General features: G+C 46.4%; 1 protein-coding gene across 5 annotated transcripts in view; it reads left to right on the plus strand.

Annotated features, from left to right (window-relative positions):
* LOC119454588 (zinc finger protein 664) overlaps positions 1-15,413 on the plus strand; it is a 77,057-nt gene that overhangs the window by 48,506 nt on the left and 13,138 nt on the right. For 4 of the 5 annotated variants that reach the window (XM_049666894.1, XM_049666893.1, XM_049666895.1 and 1 more), the window contains one exon: positions 9,000-9,302. The exons of the other annotated variant lie outside the window; for it this stretch is intronic. In XM_049666894.1, coding sequence (XP_049522851.1) covers positions 9,000-9,302 — 303 coding nt within the window. The remainder of the gene's footprint in view (positions 1-8,999; positions 9,303-15,413) is intronic. 5 annotated transcript variants of the gene reach the window in all.

Raw genomic sequence — 15,413 nt, forward strand, 5'->3', positions numbered from 1 at the left:
AATGAAAGAGTCATGAATTCAGTTGAAGTTAAACTGAAAAGTATCTCCAGTAGTGAAGAAGTGGTACTGGAAGCACTGGAGGTAGACATAATTTCAAAAGAAAGATTACCGTTCCTGCCTATTTCACTGCAAAAGAAGTATGAAGAGGACGGATTCAAGCTGGCTGACGTTTCATGTAAAGGCACATCATTCATAGAAATTGGAATACTTATTGGATCAGACCAGTATTGGCAAGTAATGACAGGTTGGATCCGAAGACTAGAAGAGAGGTTGACAGCAGCAGAAACCATATTCGGCTGGACAGTACAAGGTGAAGCTAGGATATCAGCAACAATAATGGAGAAGTCAACCGTAATGGTACTTAACGTCAACGTGGATAACTGCGACATACAGACAGAACTCAGGCATTTCTGGGATATTGAAAATCTAGGCATAAAGTGCCCTGAGAAAGAAACCAGGAGAGAAGAGGCAGTGATTCAGCACTTCAAGAGGCACTTAAAATTTGAAGAGAAGCGATATTCTGTCAGACTTCCATGGAAAGATAACGTAGAACTTGATGAAAACAAGAGCGTAGCTATGAACAGATTACGACAATTCACTCGACGGCTACAGAAGGACGAAAGCATACTCTGGCGCTACGACAGTGCTATCAGAGATTATTTAAATAGTGGAGTAGCAGAAGTGGTCGACGAAAAAAGTAGACTGATGACACACTGCTACTACATGCCGCATCAGGCAGTGATAAGGGAAGATCTACAAACCACAAAGATAAGAATTGTGTTTGATGCATCTTCATCGTCGACAAAAGGGTTTTCTTTAAACGATAACCTCGAAACAGGACCGAATCTCAATTGTGATCTGGTGCATATGCTGATGAACTTCCGACACCATCACATAGCCATGACAGCTGATATAGAGAAAGCATTTCTGCAGATTTCAATACACGAAGAAGATAGAGACGCATTGCGTTTTCTTTGGTGGGACAGAATTCCAAGCGGTAGCGACGCAAAAGTCGTGACATGGAGAATGTCAAGAGTTACGTTTGGGACAGCTCCGAGTACTTTCTTACTTGCAGCAACTGTACGAAACCACCTAAGCAAGTTGGAAGATAGCTTTCCGGAAACGATTAAGCAGTTGAAGAACAACATTTACGTCGACGACGTGATACTGGGAGCCAACTCATCAGAAGAAGCCGAAAAACTTTATAAAGAGTCAAAAGACATTCTTCAAGAGGCGTCAATGACACTCAGAAAGTTCAAAACTAATGAGCCTGGATTACAGCGAACTATAAACATACAAGAGGAAAACACAGGCATGGAAACCTCAACCCAGATAAAGGTACTTGGCATCAGATGGAACTACGAGGAAGATAGATTGTTGTACCTCCCATCTTTTGACACAAAGGACATCGATACGAGCGGTCCAATTACTAAGAGGCAAATGCTACAGCTAACAGCAAGAATATACGATCCTCTGGGCGTCTTCACTCCATTCACAGTGACAGCTAAGCGACAAATACAAAACATGTGGAGGAAGGGAACATCTTGGGACGACCCACTACCAGAAGATGAAACGGCGTCGTGGAGGAACTGGATTCAAGAGCTACGATTAATACATGACTTCAGCATACCTAGATGGTTTGATATTAACCAAGGCAGCCAGCCTCTTCACACGGATCTTCATTTGTTTTCTGATGCAAGCCCGTACGCTTACGGAACAGCAGCCTACTTGATAAATACCTACGAAAACCAAAAACAGTCTGAGCTACTCATATCAAAAGGACGAATAGCTCCAATGAAAGAAATGTCTTTGCCAAGACTCGAGCTAATGGCTGCGACGTTATCTGCACGCCTCTCTGATTATATCAAAAGAGGATTTGTAAGAAAATTCAACGAAATGAGATATTGGACAGACTCGACCATTGTTCTCAGTTGGTTACGCGGAAAGAAAAAACGAGACAATTTTGTCAAAAACAGAGTGAAGGAGGTAAAGGAAAAAACGAAACTGTCAGAGTGGAATTATGTTGCAAGTGAAGAAAACCCAGCTGATTTGATGACTAGAGGTGTAAGCGCAGAGCGTCTGATAAACTCAGAGCTATGGTGGCATGGTCCAAAATGGTCAGTTCTGAAAAAGAAAAATACAGAACAAACAGAAGCAGAAGACGACACTGAGCATGGTGAAAGTTATGCGATTAACACATGCACCTCAAATACGGCAGTGATTGACGCGGAGAAGTATGGCACATACATACGCTTACTCAGAGTCACAGCTTGGGTTCTCAGGTATATCCGGAATATACGAAAAAAGAGACCGATCATCGGAGATCTGAGTTTTGAGGAACTGAAGAATGCTGAGACGACAATAATCAAGCTAGAACAACAACATATACGAGAAAACATAGTACAGAGCAAGAGCATTCCTACGAAGACAACAAGGATGTTTCTTCATGGTACGGAAGTCTTTGAAGACGATCAAGGTCTGATAAGACACAAAGGTCGGCTACTTCAAAGTGGATTATCATACAACGAAAGACATCCTATTGTGCTGCCAAAGTGGACGGCTGGTACAAAGCTGCTGGTACGCCATATCCATCAACTCACGCTGCACGGAGGAATAAGCGTCACATTATCACAGCTTCGAACTAAGCACTGGATAATACAAGGAAGACAGCTCGTGAAGAAGATAATTCATGGATGTCTAAAGTACCAACGATTTGACGCTAGACCACTACACCAAGAAACAGCACCACTTCCTGCTGACAGAGTCAACGAGCGACAACCATTTGAAGTGATCGGAGTGGATTTCGCGGGTCCGTTACTTATAAAGGACGCGATGAAAGGTACTACAACACAGTATGTTGCAATATTTGTATGTGCTACCACACGAGCTGTACATCTCGAAGTTGTGGACAACACGACAACAGAAGCATTCTTACATGCATTCCGAAGTTTTACTGCGAGACGAGGGCTATGTTGCATCATTTACAGTGACAACGCAAGGACGTTCAAGAAGGCCAACAGAGACATCAATCGTATGATAAAAGAACTACAGAAAGAAGTCTCCAAAAGAGCAAGCCAAGGGGATCAAATGAAATGGAAGTACATCGCAGAACAAGCGCCTTGGTGGGGAGGCTTTTATGAAAGGATGGTACGAAGCATGAAATCAACAATGAGGAAAGTTATTGGGAAAAGACTGTTATCAAGAGAAGAGATGCAAACACTAACAACTGAAGTTGAAGCTGCCCTTAATAACAGACCATTGACCTATGTATACAGCGAACCAGATGAACCTCTACCTATTGTGCCGGCTGATATAATAGGTGGAAAGCATAGGATCAAAGACAGTACAGAAAGTGAAAAAAAGATCAGCATAGAAGAAATGTGGAGAAATAAGCAAAAAATTACGAAAGATTGGTGGAAGAGATGGAACAAGGAATATCTGAAAGAACTGAGAGAGCAGTGTAACGCAAGAAAGCAAGAAATGACAGTGAACCAAGGAGATATCGTTTTGATCGGTGCACGTGCTCCTAGATCCTTCTGGAACCTGGCTAAGGTCATTGAAGTATATTCTGGAGTCGACGGGAAACCGCGCTCCTGTCTCTTAAGATCCAAAGGAAAACTCGTTCGGATACCTGTTCAACACCTATACACACTCGAAGGTTGCTTCCACTGATGAGAAGGAAACTTTTCGCGGCCGGAAGCTATTGAAACTCATGAGAGTGGACAAGACGAGAAAGAAGAAGACGGCGGGCTCCAAAGGCGCGCGCGCTAAGAAAAGCAATAAAGAAAAAAAAAAAAAGAAAAATCTTGATTTCGTTCGCATCGAACGCAGCTGTCTCGTCTCGTTTCTGCGACAGGGCTGTCAACAGTGCAGCTGCGTTTGAAGGCGAACACCCTGGCAACAGAGACCAATGCTGCTGGCTTCGAGGGTGGTCCATCGTGGTGTTTCCGCTTTATGCGGCGGAATAAGCTGGTCATGAGAGCTCGAGCGTCAATGTGCCAGAAGCTGCCTGACGACTTTCAGGCACAGCTTGACAACTTCAGCTCATTTGTAAGGGAGGAAATTGAGAAGAAGAATGTCGGCGCAAGCCACATTGTCAACATGAATGAAGTCCCGCTGGCTTTCAATATTCCGCTTGGGAGAAGCATAGCCGAGAAAGCTGAAAAAACTGTTTCGGTGAGGACAACAGGCCATGAGAAGTCTCACTTCACCGTTGTTCACGCTTGTTAAGAAATGATGGGTGTGTGGCTTGACTGTTGTTTTTCAGGTCGACCCGATGGATTCTTTCACGTGATGCCAGGAATGCTGGTGATGGACAATATACGGGCGCATATCACCGATTATCAAGAAAAAGATAAGTTCAAAGAACTGCATCCCAGTCATCATACCTGGCGGCATGACGAAGATGCTTCAGCCACTCGACATTTCTGTGAACCGCAGTTTTAAAGCGGTTCTGCAACGTTTGTGGGAGACCTGGATGTTGGAGGGGGAGCATAGCTTCACAAAAACAGGGTGCATGCGGCGCGCGGACTATGCAGAAGTGGCCAAATGGGTTAGTGAGGCATGGAACTCAATTTCTGAGAAAACCATTGTTTCAGGGTTTCAAAAGGCTGGGTTGATCCCGTTCACGGGTGATTGCGATGTTGAGTTGGATACTAGCGAGTCGGAAGACGACAGTGATGTGCCAGCCGAACTGCAACCTGAAGTAGCTGCATTGTTTGTCAACGACTCGGAGGACGATGACTTCGATGGCTTTGACTGAATGCCGTGATGTAAGCCATCATTTACACTGTTTATGCTATCAGAATAAAGTACTTGTGTAAAGTACTGTCTAGACATTGGAAGGCGCTTGCACGCGTGTCAGCGCTGCCTACCGCGGTACACGTGGAGAGGTGGCGACCGCTGCAAGCGCGTATTTTTGTCGCATTTCCTCGCGATCTGATCCTCAAGGAGTTTTTAAATCGCTTACCGAACGAACAAGTGCGTCTTATACACTGGTGTGACTTATATACGTTTTTTAATGAAAAACGGCCGTTTTGAGGGGGGTGCGACTTATACAAAGGTGCGTGCGACTTATAGCCCGGAAATTATGGTAAGGTGATAACGATAATGCAGGAATTAATCTTTATGTTCATAATTGATCTAAACACTTCAAACATTCAGTGCACATTTCCTATAACGTGGCTGCTATCCTCTCCTAGATTAATATTGCTGCCACCTTTTTGGTTTTACTTGGAGGGCAGGAAAACTTTGTAAACCTCTCATATAAAACCTTAAGGCAAGCAGAAAATGAGTGTTTACAATTTAACCTCTAATCAATACACGCATTACAATTTGTCCTTTAGTCCCCCTTCGCATGTTTCTCATTCTCAACAAATATAAACTTGGTGAATAATTGAGTTCTTCCTTTGAACACCATCAACCACAGATGCGCATTTTCAATCGGTTCTATATAGATGGACTAACAGCTTGGCTGCAAAATGCAGCCCAGCGCAACATTATTAAAGTGGTCTGGCAGAATGCTTAAGCAGCAATCTGTGGGCTGAGCTATAGCAGTTTCTTGACGCAATACAGCTATCGTGAGTTCACTTCCATTCGTTGATCGCTTGAATGTGCCCACATGTACCCCGGCATACTCTTTCGTTACCCAAAACAGTCCACGATGACTGCCACTGTGATCGAATTATCCACCAAGTCGCCAACTCTTATATCAAGTGCAACTGCTGACAATAGTTACATTTGCTTAAAAATAATTTTTTATGTGTGGAAACAAAGCTAACCCTAAACAGCATTGGCACTTGGAAGCAGTGAACATTTCATAATGTTCATGGCAGACATACATTGGAGCAGCCGCTTGTTGAAACCTACCCCTTAAAAGCATGTTTATACTCGAGAATAAATGTTTGTATACGTAACTGTACTTTCAGAGCTCAAAGAAATGGCACGGCAGTTAAGTAAATGGCACTGTTTGCTCTTCTTCTTCCTGGGGTTTTATGTGCTAAAACCAGTCCTAATTATGAGGCACGCCATAGAGGCTCCGAATTAATTTGGCCACCTGGGGTCCTTTAATGTGCACTACAACGCAAGCACACAGGCGTTTTTGCACTTTGCCTCCATCGAAATGTGATCGTTGCAGCCGGGATTCGATCCTGCGACCTCGTGCTCAGCAGCGAAAGCACTCTTTGTTCTCTTTGTAGAAAACGACTCTTCTCTGTCAAGAAAGTTGTGACTACAGAGCTGCTAGTTTCAGCTTCCATTGCTTGGTACAGTTTTTTCTGAAGAGCTGTGAAGCTGAGCTGGTTCTAGCGCCGCTGGAAAAGACAGCAAATTCTACAAATGAGGTCATTAAGTGGGTCAAATACAAAATAATTGAGCAAATAAAAAATTTCGGCAGGACATATTTTACAATGGATGTCAATATTAAAGCGTTTAGCATTGAAGCGATGTAGCGACACACCGTAGTAACACCACCGAAACGCGTCATGTATCATGCATTATGAAGCCTGACTCCTCACTCGTGCTGCTACAGTATAGACCACTAATAACGTAACTGCTTATAGTGCAGGACCGGATATAGTACGGTCTTTTCAGACTCCTGTTAATTTTCCTATAGCACTCCATGTATATGCATACCGCTTACAGTGCAGCCGCATGAGACGAAATACCGGTTATAAAGAGGCTTCCGCGGGAAAATCTCGCTGACAAGGGCGGTAGCGAGCACGCTTAACGAGGTGCACCCACCGGTAGGAGAGGAGATCAACGAGGGCGATGCGGAGGAGGAGCATGAGATGTGGAGCATGAGTCCAAGGGCGATAAAATCGTCGCTGCGTGCCGTATGTGCGAGTGAAAGTGCGCGGGGGACGTGCATGGCTTCACGGAGAGCGAACGCACAATGGAGATCAAACGCGACTTCTATCGCGCGAAAGGCCGTGGGGATATGGGAGGGAGGGGTGGGCGACACTGTGCTGTGGCACTAATGTGTATCTTGCAACTGGACGCTAGGGAATTGGCGACGCAATCTCCCACGCGAAAGGAGCAAAGCGGGAAGGCAGCACGGGAGAGAGGGAGGGGGATGGCGGCGGCTTCTCCTCTGCCAACAAATGTGTTCGCGCCTGTGCCGGCTGTTGGTGTTGTCGCGCGCACCGTATCTTAGCGATCTTCACACGGCTCTGACCTTTGTATGCGCTGTGCTTACGCCGCTCAGTTTCCGTTGAAGTGATAGGCCGCACGAACAAGCTTTGCTCGCTGCTACAGCGACGTTTCCCCGCGGCCGTGTTTTGACAGTGGTTGTCTGCGCTCATAGAGTCTATTCATGTTTGCTTGTGCGCGTTGACACCACGCTTGTTAATTCAGTTAGTAAGCGAATGTGTCAAGTTTATGCAGCCGATAAAACTACTGTCCCTACTCTTATAGCTCTCTACTAATTTGCTATTGCAATTGATGCTTCGCCTTTCCGGTGAAACTGAGACATTAAAAAAAAATTATCACTTTGTCTGCCTCTTGCGAAGATCGTAGGTACTTGGACATTAACGTTTCAACGTTCGTAAATTTAAACGGATGCAAAACCCCAGTTGCACGCTTCGATTCTCAGATACCCGTGGCTGCTTGGTCTACATATTTTGCATACGTGCAGGGCTTGAAAATCGTTGTTTTGGTTATAGTGCGGTAGCGCTTATAGTGCAGATATTCACGACTCCGGCGACTTACGTTATAAGCGGTCTACACTGTATTGACATGCTGTGCTATCTGGTGGCACTGCCATAGATTCCGTGTGTGGTGCTTACGAATATATTAGTGGTTGTTGCCAACAACGGAACGTTGCTTCCAGTCATCAACTTTTCTACTTCGACCCATATTCTTCCTCAAGGAATTTCACTAACCGAACTGTTACCTCTGGAAGAAAGTACTGTTTCTGCATTCGCTGCTGAAGACTGAGACCGTGACCCAACCTGTCATACCGGCGTCAACCAAGGCATTTCTGGACAAAATGATATCTCCCGACCTCTTACCTTCCCAAAGTGAAGCACTCCGTGGTGTCCTATTTTCTTACCTTGGCATTTTTGATGTTGAGAACAGTCCACTAGGCCGTACACATGTCGTGGCCCATTGCATGGGCACTGGAGATGCCAGCCCCCTTCACAAGCACCCTTACTGAGTGTCTCACTCTGAGTGCCAAGTAATCCAAAAGGAGGTAGAGAAAATGCTTGATAAAGATGTGATGGAGCCTTCCTCTAGCCCTTGGGCATCCCCTGTAGTGCTTGTGAAAAAGAAGGACAATAAATAGCTGGTCGTATTGCGTCGATTATTGCCATCTCAGTCGGGTAACGAAGAAGGATGTGTATCCTCTCCCACGAAATTAAGTGTATCCTCTCCCTCTCCACGTAACATTATGTTCGGAGAAGATTGTCTGAATATATATATATGATGCAGGTTTGGTTCCCCCAACACTGGAGAAGTTCTAGAGGATTTGTTCTTGTCAGTGAAGATTGGCCAATACCCAGCGACATGTACCCAGTGACCCAAGGTGGCCTCAGAGAAATTTGTCACCCACTCTTGCACATACCCGGTGATTCAAATTGTTGTCAAAGAGGTTCATTGAAGTTCGAGATATACCATTGTTGCCAGTTGGCATCCAAGAGTTTCACTGAACAGTGGCACATACCTAGTGACCCAAGTTGTTGCAATGGTTGGTTTGGAGCTCTGTTACCTCAGCACAGCAGCCCAATCTGCAACCCATTAGACCACGGACTTGGACCCAGTGGCCCAAGATGGCGGGAAAACAGTTAGAGACATAGCTAGTCAGCCCTCGAAAGCTCGTGAAGTACCCTAAGAATGCTAATCACATTAGAAGGTCCATCAGCCAAGCTGTGTTCTGTCAAACCTGAAATGACTCAAGACCTTGCGAAAGAAAAGAAAGATCATCATTAGCCTTTGTATTTATGCCTTTTTTTTCATTTCTTTATCATTTTGGAATAAATTGCACTTTTTTTTTTGTGCAGTGTCGAGGCCTTCGGTTTCTTCATCAACGGCCAAGGGTGACAACTTACGACAGGGACGCCGCCACCGCTGTCACTTCTGTGACTATGAGACCAACAGGCTGTGTCATCTGGAAGCACACGTCAGGATCCATACTGGAGAGCGTCCATTTAAGTGCCATTTGTGCCCTCAGAACTTCTCGCAAAAGCCATCCCTGACACTGCACCTGCGCATCCACTCGGGCGAGAAGCCATTTCAGTGTCCTTCGTGCCCTCAGACCTTTTCACGAAATTCTAGCATGAAGATTCACCTTCAAACCCACACAGGTGAGAAGCCATTTCAGTGCCCTTTATTCCCTCGGACCTTCTCGCTTAAGTGCAACATGATTCAACATGAGTGCAGTGCAGTTTGCAGTGCTATACAGTATGCTTCGCATTGCACTGAAAGAGAAATAGGTACCGTAATATTTAGTTTGCAATCCCTTTTTATTACAACCTTTTTTGGGGGCATTTCACATTAAGGCGAAAGCCTTATATGGCTCATGGGTTGAAAAATCTGATGTCTGGCATTATGGCACCAAAATTCATGATGTCACCATGTGTTGGTGGCACCAACAAAGGTCGTTAACTCTACCTTAACTAAGATAAAGTTAATTAAGGCACTCAAACCCAGGACCTTTGGTGGGAATCGAGCCCACTACCTTTGGTGTTACTTAAGGCAAAGATAATTAATGTGCAGTTAACTAAGATGGCGTTAATTAAGGCACTCGAACACATGACCTTTGGTGTAAATTAGGGAGAAGTTAATTAAGGCACTCAAACCCCTGACCTTTGTTGAGTGGAACCCTCGACCTTTAGTGTTAATTAGGGCAAGTTAATTAGGATATTGTTAAGGCACTCAAAGCCACAACTTTTAATGGCAGTTGAATCCATGACATTTGGTGTTAATTAGGGCGAAATTAAGATATAGTTAATTAAAGCACTTGAACCTACGACCTTTGGTGGAAGAAAACAAGTAATAAGAAGTAACAACGCATTTCAATGAGAATGTCAAGTAATTTAATTAATGTCTCGTGAGCGTGCAGGCTTTTGCCTTTATCCTCTTTAGCGTATGCTAAAGTGACTGTAAACTTTTTCCAATTATATGTAAGAAAGCAGCTGGTACTGCAATAAAGGCTTCTTTAATAACCTGTGTGTCTGAGAAAATTACAGCTTTTCAAATATATACAGTTTCTCAGATATTGCGCTGTATGTGAAACTCTTCCTGCTGAACTTTATACTAGTACATAGCAACTTCATTGTGATATACCGACTAATTGCAAAGCTCCTGAGGACACGGAATTGCCATTTCTGAAGTGTCCTGTTGCGATCATACTTAATTAAATAGTGAAGACACATCTACAGCAGTTGAATTTTGAAAGACACTGGCTGTAAATAAAAAATTAATCCTAAGAAAGGAAGGCTTGTTAAACTAGCACATTCAAGGCATCCCAAACAGAAATCTCTAGCCCCCTTGTGCAGGAGAAGAAAAAGATGCTGAGTGTGTTCAGTTAAGAAAGTTGGTGCATGTCCTCCGACCCCTTTTAGTTTCGTTGTGAAAAAGATCTTTTACTTATCAAGTCCCCAGGACCACGAAACCAATCTTAGTTTAGTGAAAAAAAATTGCGTCTTCGGCAGAAAAATTCAGAAGTCTCCACTAAGCTGGAACCAGTTTTTTGCTAATTGTGTGAAAATAAGATTCCGATGAGATCCCAAAAAAATAATTATTGTAGCTGTGGGTCTGAAAAATTTTGTTGACATACTATGAACAGCGTGCATTGACAAAATGTTATTATCTGGCAGTGTTAGCACTGTTACTGTACTTTGGCATGTATAAGCCGTAACAAAAATGCAAAAAGTTCAACACTAATGTCGGGGTGCGGGTTATATGCCTCAGGTCTGGCTAAAAGCTCATTGACAAATTGACATCAAATAATATGTATTGACAACCAAATGTGCTACGCTACAAAAAATTAAGCATGGCATACCTCAGAGCAGTAGTCTTGGTTTGCTGTTTTTTAATGCTTACATAAATGACCTTGTTTCTTTAGATGGGACCACTAATTGCATTGTAGTGAACGCCATCCGCCCGCCACTATGACTGGCGCGCGTTTAAATGGCTAGTTTGAGGAGCCACTTTGTGACACCATGTTATGCACCTGACAGGTAAGTCTGTTGGTGCACGTGCCCCCCTGTCTCGTGAGAGAATAAAATTTTAGTCTGTGTTTGAAACTCATCGTTTGTGGTATCATTGCTCATTGCCCGCGCTAGAAACCGACAGTGGTGATCCAGCATGAGCATGCACAGGGACACCGACGTGCCTACCGTGTCTGCAGTCCAATTGGGGCTGCCCCCTTTTTGGCCCACCGACCCCGAGCTCTGGTTCATTCAAGTCGAGGCACAATTCGCCGCCCGGATCATCACAGCCGACCTAATGCGCTACCATCACATCATGAATGGCTTGCCGCTATCTACAGCCAGCGAGGTCCGCGATTTGCTTCTCATCCCACCTGCGGAGAACGCCTACCAAACTTTGAAGGAGACACTCATTCGACATCTCGCACCATCCGAATCCAAATGGATACGGCACCTCCTGAACGACACAAACCTTGGCGACCGCACACCATCTCAACTACTGCGACACAGGCAGAGTCTTGTGGTAAGCCTTACAGGTCTCAACAGCACGCTGCTGCGCGAGATATTTCTTCAGCGTCTCTCCAACATGTGCGCATGGCGCTTGCTACGGTGACTGAAAAGGATCTTGGCAAGATGGCCGTCATCACTGACACCATCATGGCACTCGGCAACCCCCTCTGTCTCCGTTGCGAACGTGCAAGTGGAGAGTGCTACCGCCTCCTCTCCCAACAAATTCCTCGAGCTTCGTGAAGAGATCATGCACCTCGTCGACACAGTGGCAGCTTTGCAAGCAAGCACCTTTGAAGCAGTGCCCTTTGAAGCAGCGCACTCCATCGCCACAGCATCCACGACTGCATTGGTACTGGTACCACAGGAAACATGGCGACGCTGTAGGCAAATGCGTTGCGCCCTGTGACTATCCGGGAAAGGTCAGAGGCCAGCATTGAGGGCGACCAATGCTGCAATATTGACGGAAAGTCGCCCATCAGTGTTCTTCATTACCGAACGTGGTTGTGGTGTCCGTTTCCTTGTGGACACAGGCTTGCCCTACGTCTCCAGCTGACCATATGACCGTAAGCGCCCCAGCTCATCTCCGTTACGAGCAGTCAACAACACAACTATCGCTACTTACAGTCATCGCTTGCTGTCTCTCAACCTAGACCTAAAAAGAACACTTTGTTGGATTTTTAGACTGGCCGATGTCAAATTGGCAATCCTCCGGGCCGATTTCCTCCGTCACTGTGGTCTTTTGCTGGATGTGCGCAACCGACGCCTATATGATCCTGTGTCGCAAGCAACAGTTCAAGGCAAGCCCTCAAGACACCCTCCGTTAAGCCCCTACCTTGGTCGAACCAGCCGGAACATCTTGCTTTGTGGCTTATGAGCTAAGCAAAGGCAACACTGCGGCTCAGCATAATGTGCTCCATCATATAACTACGACTGGTCCTCCTGTCCATGCCAGACTGCATCGCATGTCCCCTGAGAGGCTCCGTTTGGCTTGCCAAATGTTCAATCATATGCTTGAGTTTGGTATCATCCGGCCCTCGTCAAGCCCTTGGGCGCCTCCGCTTCACATGGTACCAAAACTGGCATCAGATGACTGGCGACCATGTGGAGATTACCGGGTACTCAATCAAGCAACTGTACCGGACCACTACCCTGTGCCACATGCACTGTTCTATAATATTGTTACGGGAAGGAAGAAGCGTACTGGTATTTACAGATGGGTTTTAATGGCTGCGCAGAGAAGCGAAAACCCAGAATCTTCTTTGTCGTCTCCCAGGGCACCAACCATGTCCTCTTCTTTCCACATTACGCACTGTGACATTACCCCCATCGGAAGAAGCACCTTACTGGTGCGACTCACTGGTTCCAGAAAGGAACGGTTTGAGGCGGCTGACGTGGATGACGTCAGATAGAGGTGAAGGCACGGTAGCATCCAGTGGAGACACTTCATATGTGACAGGCGTCACCTGGCGGAAGATGCGATAAGAGCTGTAGTATCGCGAAAGGAGTTTCTCCGAAAGACCGACACGTTGAGATGGAGACCAAACTAGCACAAGAGCACCTGGTTCGTATTCGACGTCGCGGTGGCGCTGATCGTAACGGCACTTATGACGTGTCTGTGAAGCAGAAAGACGAAGACGGGCAATCTGGCGTGCCTGGGTCGCTGTGGTTATGAGATCACGAGCGTACTCTGTCGGCGAGTCGAGTGTGGTCGAAAGAAGAGTCTCGAAAGGCAAGGTCGGTTCACGGCCATATAGAAGGTAGAAGGGCGAATAACCAGCTGTGTCATGGCGCGAGGAATTGTATGCAAACGTGACAAATGGTAAAGCAGTGTCCCAGTCGCGATGATCGGAAGAAACATACATTGCGAGCATGTCAGTTATTGTCCGGTTCAGGCGTTCAGTAAGACCGTTAGTTTGAGGATGGTAGGCTGTAGTAAGCTTGTGTTTAGTAGCACAGGATCGAAGTAAGTTGTCAATGACTTTGGCAAGAAAGTATCGCCTGTGATCGATGAGAAGTTGACGAGGTGCGCCGTGGTGTAAGATAACGTCGTGACGCAAGAAGTCAGCGACGTCTGTAGCGCAACTGGTTGGAAGGGCTCTTGTAATGGCATAGCGGGTGGTATAGTCCGTAGCGACGGCAATCCACTTATTTCCGTCGTTTGTTATAGGGAACGGTCCGAGAAGATCAACGCCAACGCGAAAAAAAGGGTCGGTCGGTATATCCAGAGGCTGCAGCAGACCAGCGGGATGTACAGCTGGTCGTTTTCGGCGTTGACACGACTCACACGCGGCGACATAGCGACAGACAGAGCGGTTGAGACGGGGCCAGAAAAATTGTCGCCGGATTCGGTCATAGGTCCGAGAGACGCCAAGGTGTCCAGCAGTGGGAACGTCGTGCAGTTGCTGGAGTACAGTCTGCTGAATATGAGACGGAATGACGATTAGCAGCTCGGGCCCGTCTGGGTGCATGTTGCGGTGATACAGGGTGTCATTTTGTAGTACGAACATGTGAAGGGATGGGTCCGACGGGCCAGAGAGCAGGCGTTCGATAAACTGTCGTAGCGAGTCATCGCGTCGTTGTTCAGCCCCAATGTCTTTCAAGGCAGAAAGCAAGAGAACGCAGATCGGTGCGGCATCCACTAAATCGTTCAGTGCATCGACGGCGTGACGATACAGGCAGTCGGCGTCCTGATGTAAACGACCCGACTTATAGACTACAGTGTATGTGTATTCCTGAAGGTGTAGGGCCCAGCGACCGAGGCGTCCAGTGGGATCCTTGAGGGAAGAAAGCCAACAAAGGGCGTGGTGATCGGTTGTAACCGTAAATGGTTGACCATATATGTAAGGTCGAAACTTGCCCACAGCCCAAACGAGGGAGAGACATTCCCGCTCAGTAATCGAATAATTGCGCTCAGACGGGAAGAGGAGGCGGCTGGCGTAGGCGATAACGTGGTTGTGCCCACGTTGGCGTTGGGCTAAAATTGGGCCGATGCCGTATCCACTGGCGTCAGTGTGAATTTCTGTCTGAGCGGAGGCGTCAAAATGGGCGAGAACAGGAGGTGCGGTGAGTAGCGTGATGAGGCGCGAGAAAGAAGTCGCTTGTTCAGAGCCCCAGCAGAAAGGAACGTTTTTCTTGAGGAGGTTAGTCAGGGGACGAGGAACATGCACGAAATTTTGCACAAACTGGCGGCAGTAAGAGCAAAGACCGATAAAGCTGCGAACATCTTTGGCAGAGGTCGGTACAGGGAAATTCTGCACTGCACGAACTTTAGCGGGATCGGGGCGAATGCCTGACGAATCGACAAGATGTCCGAGCATGGTTATTTGGCGGTGACCGAAGTGGCACTTGGACGAGTTGAGCTGCAGGCCAGCGGCGCGAAAAACAGAAAGCACAGATGAAAGTCATTCAAGATGGGTCGCAAAAGTTGAAGAGAATACGATGACGTCATCCAAGTAACACAAGCAGATGGACCATTTCAATCCACGCAAGAGCATGTCCATCATACGTTCGAAGGTCGCCGGGGCATTGCACAAGCCGAAAGGCATCACCCTAAACTGACAGAGGCCATCAGGTGTAACGAATGCGGTCTTCTCACGGTCCATTTCATCCACGGCAATTTGCCAATATCCGGAGCGAAGGTCTATTGATTAAAAATAAGTGGCACCGTGAAGACAGTCCAGAGCATCGTCGATCCGTGGAAGCGGGTAGACATCTTTCTTGGTGATCTGGTTTAGATGACGATAGTCCACGCAG

The sequence above is a fragment of the Dermacentor silvarum genome, chromosome 5, assembly GCF_013339745.2.
Source record: "Dermacentor silvarum isolate Dsil-2018 chromosome 5, BIME_Dsil_1.4, whole genome shotgun sequence".
Classification (NCBI taxonomy): domain Eukaryota; kingdom Metazoa; phylum Arthropoda; class Arachnida; order Ixodida; family Ixodidae; genus Dermacentor; species Dermacentor silvarum.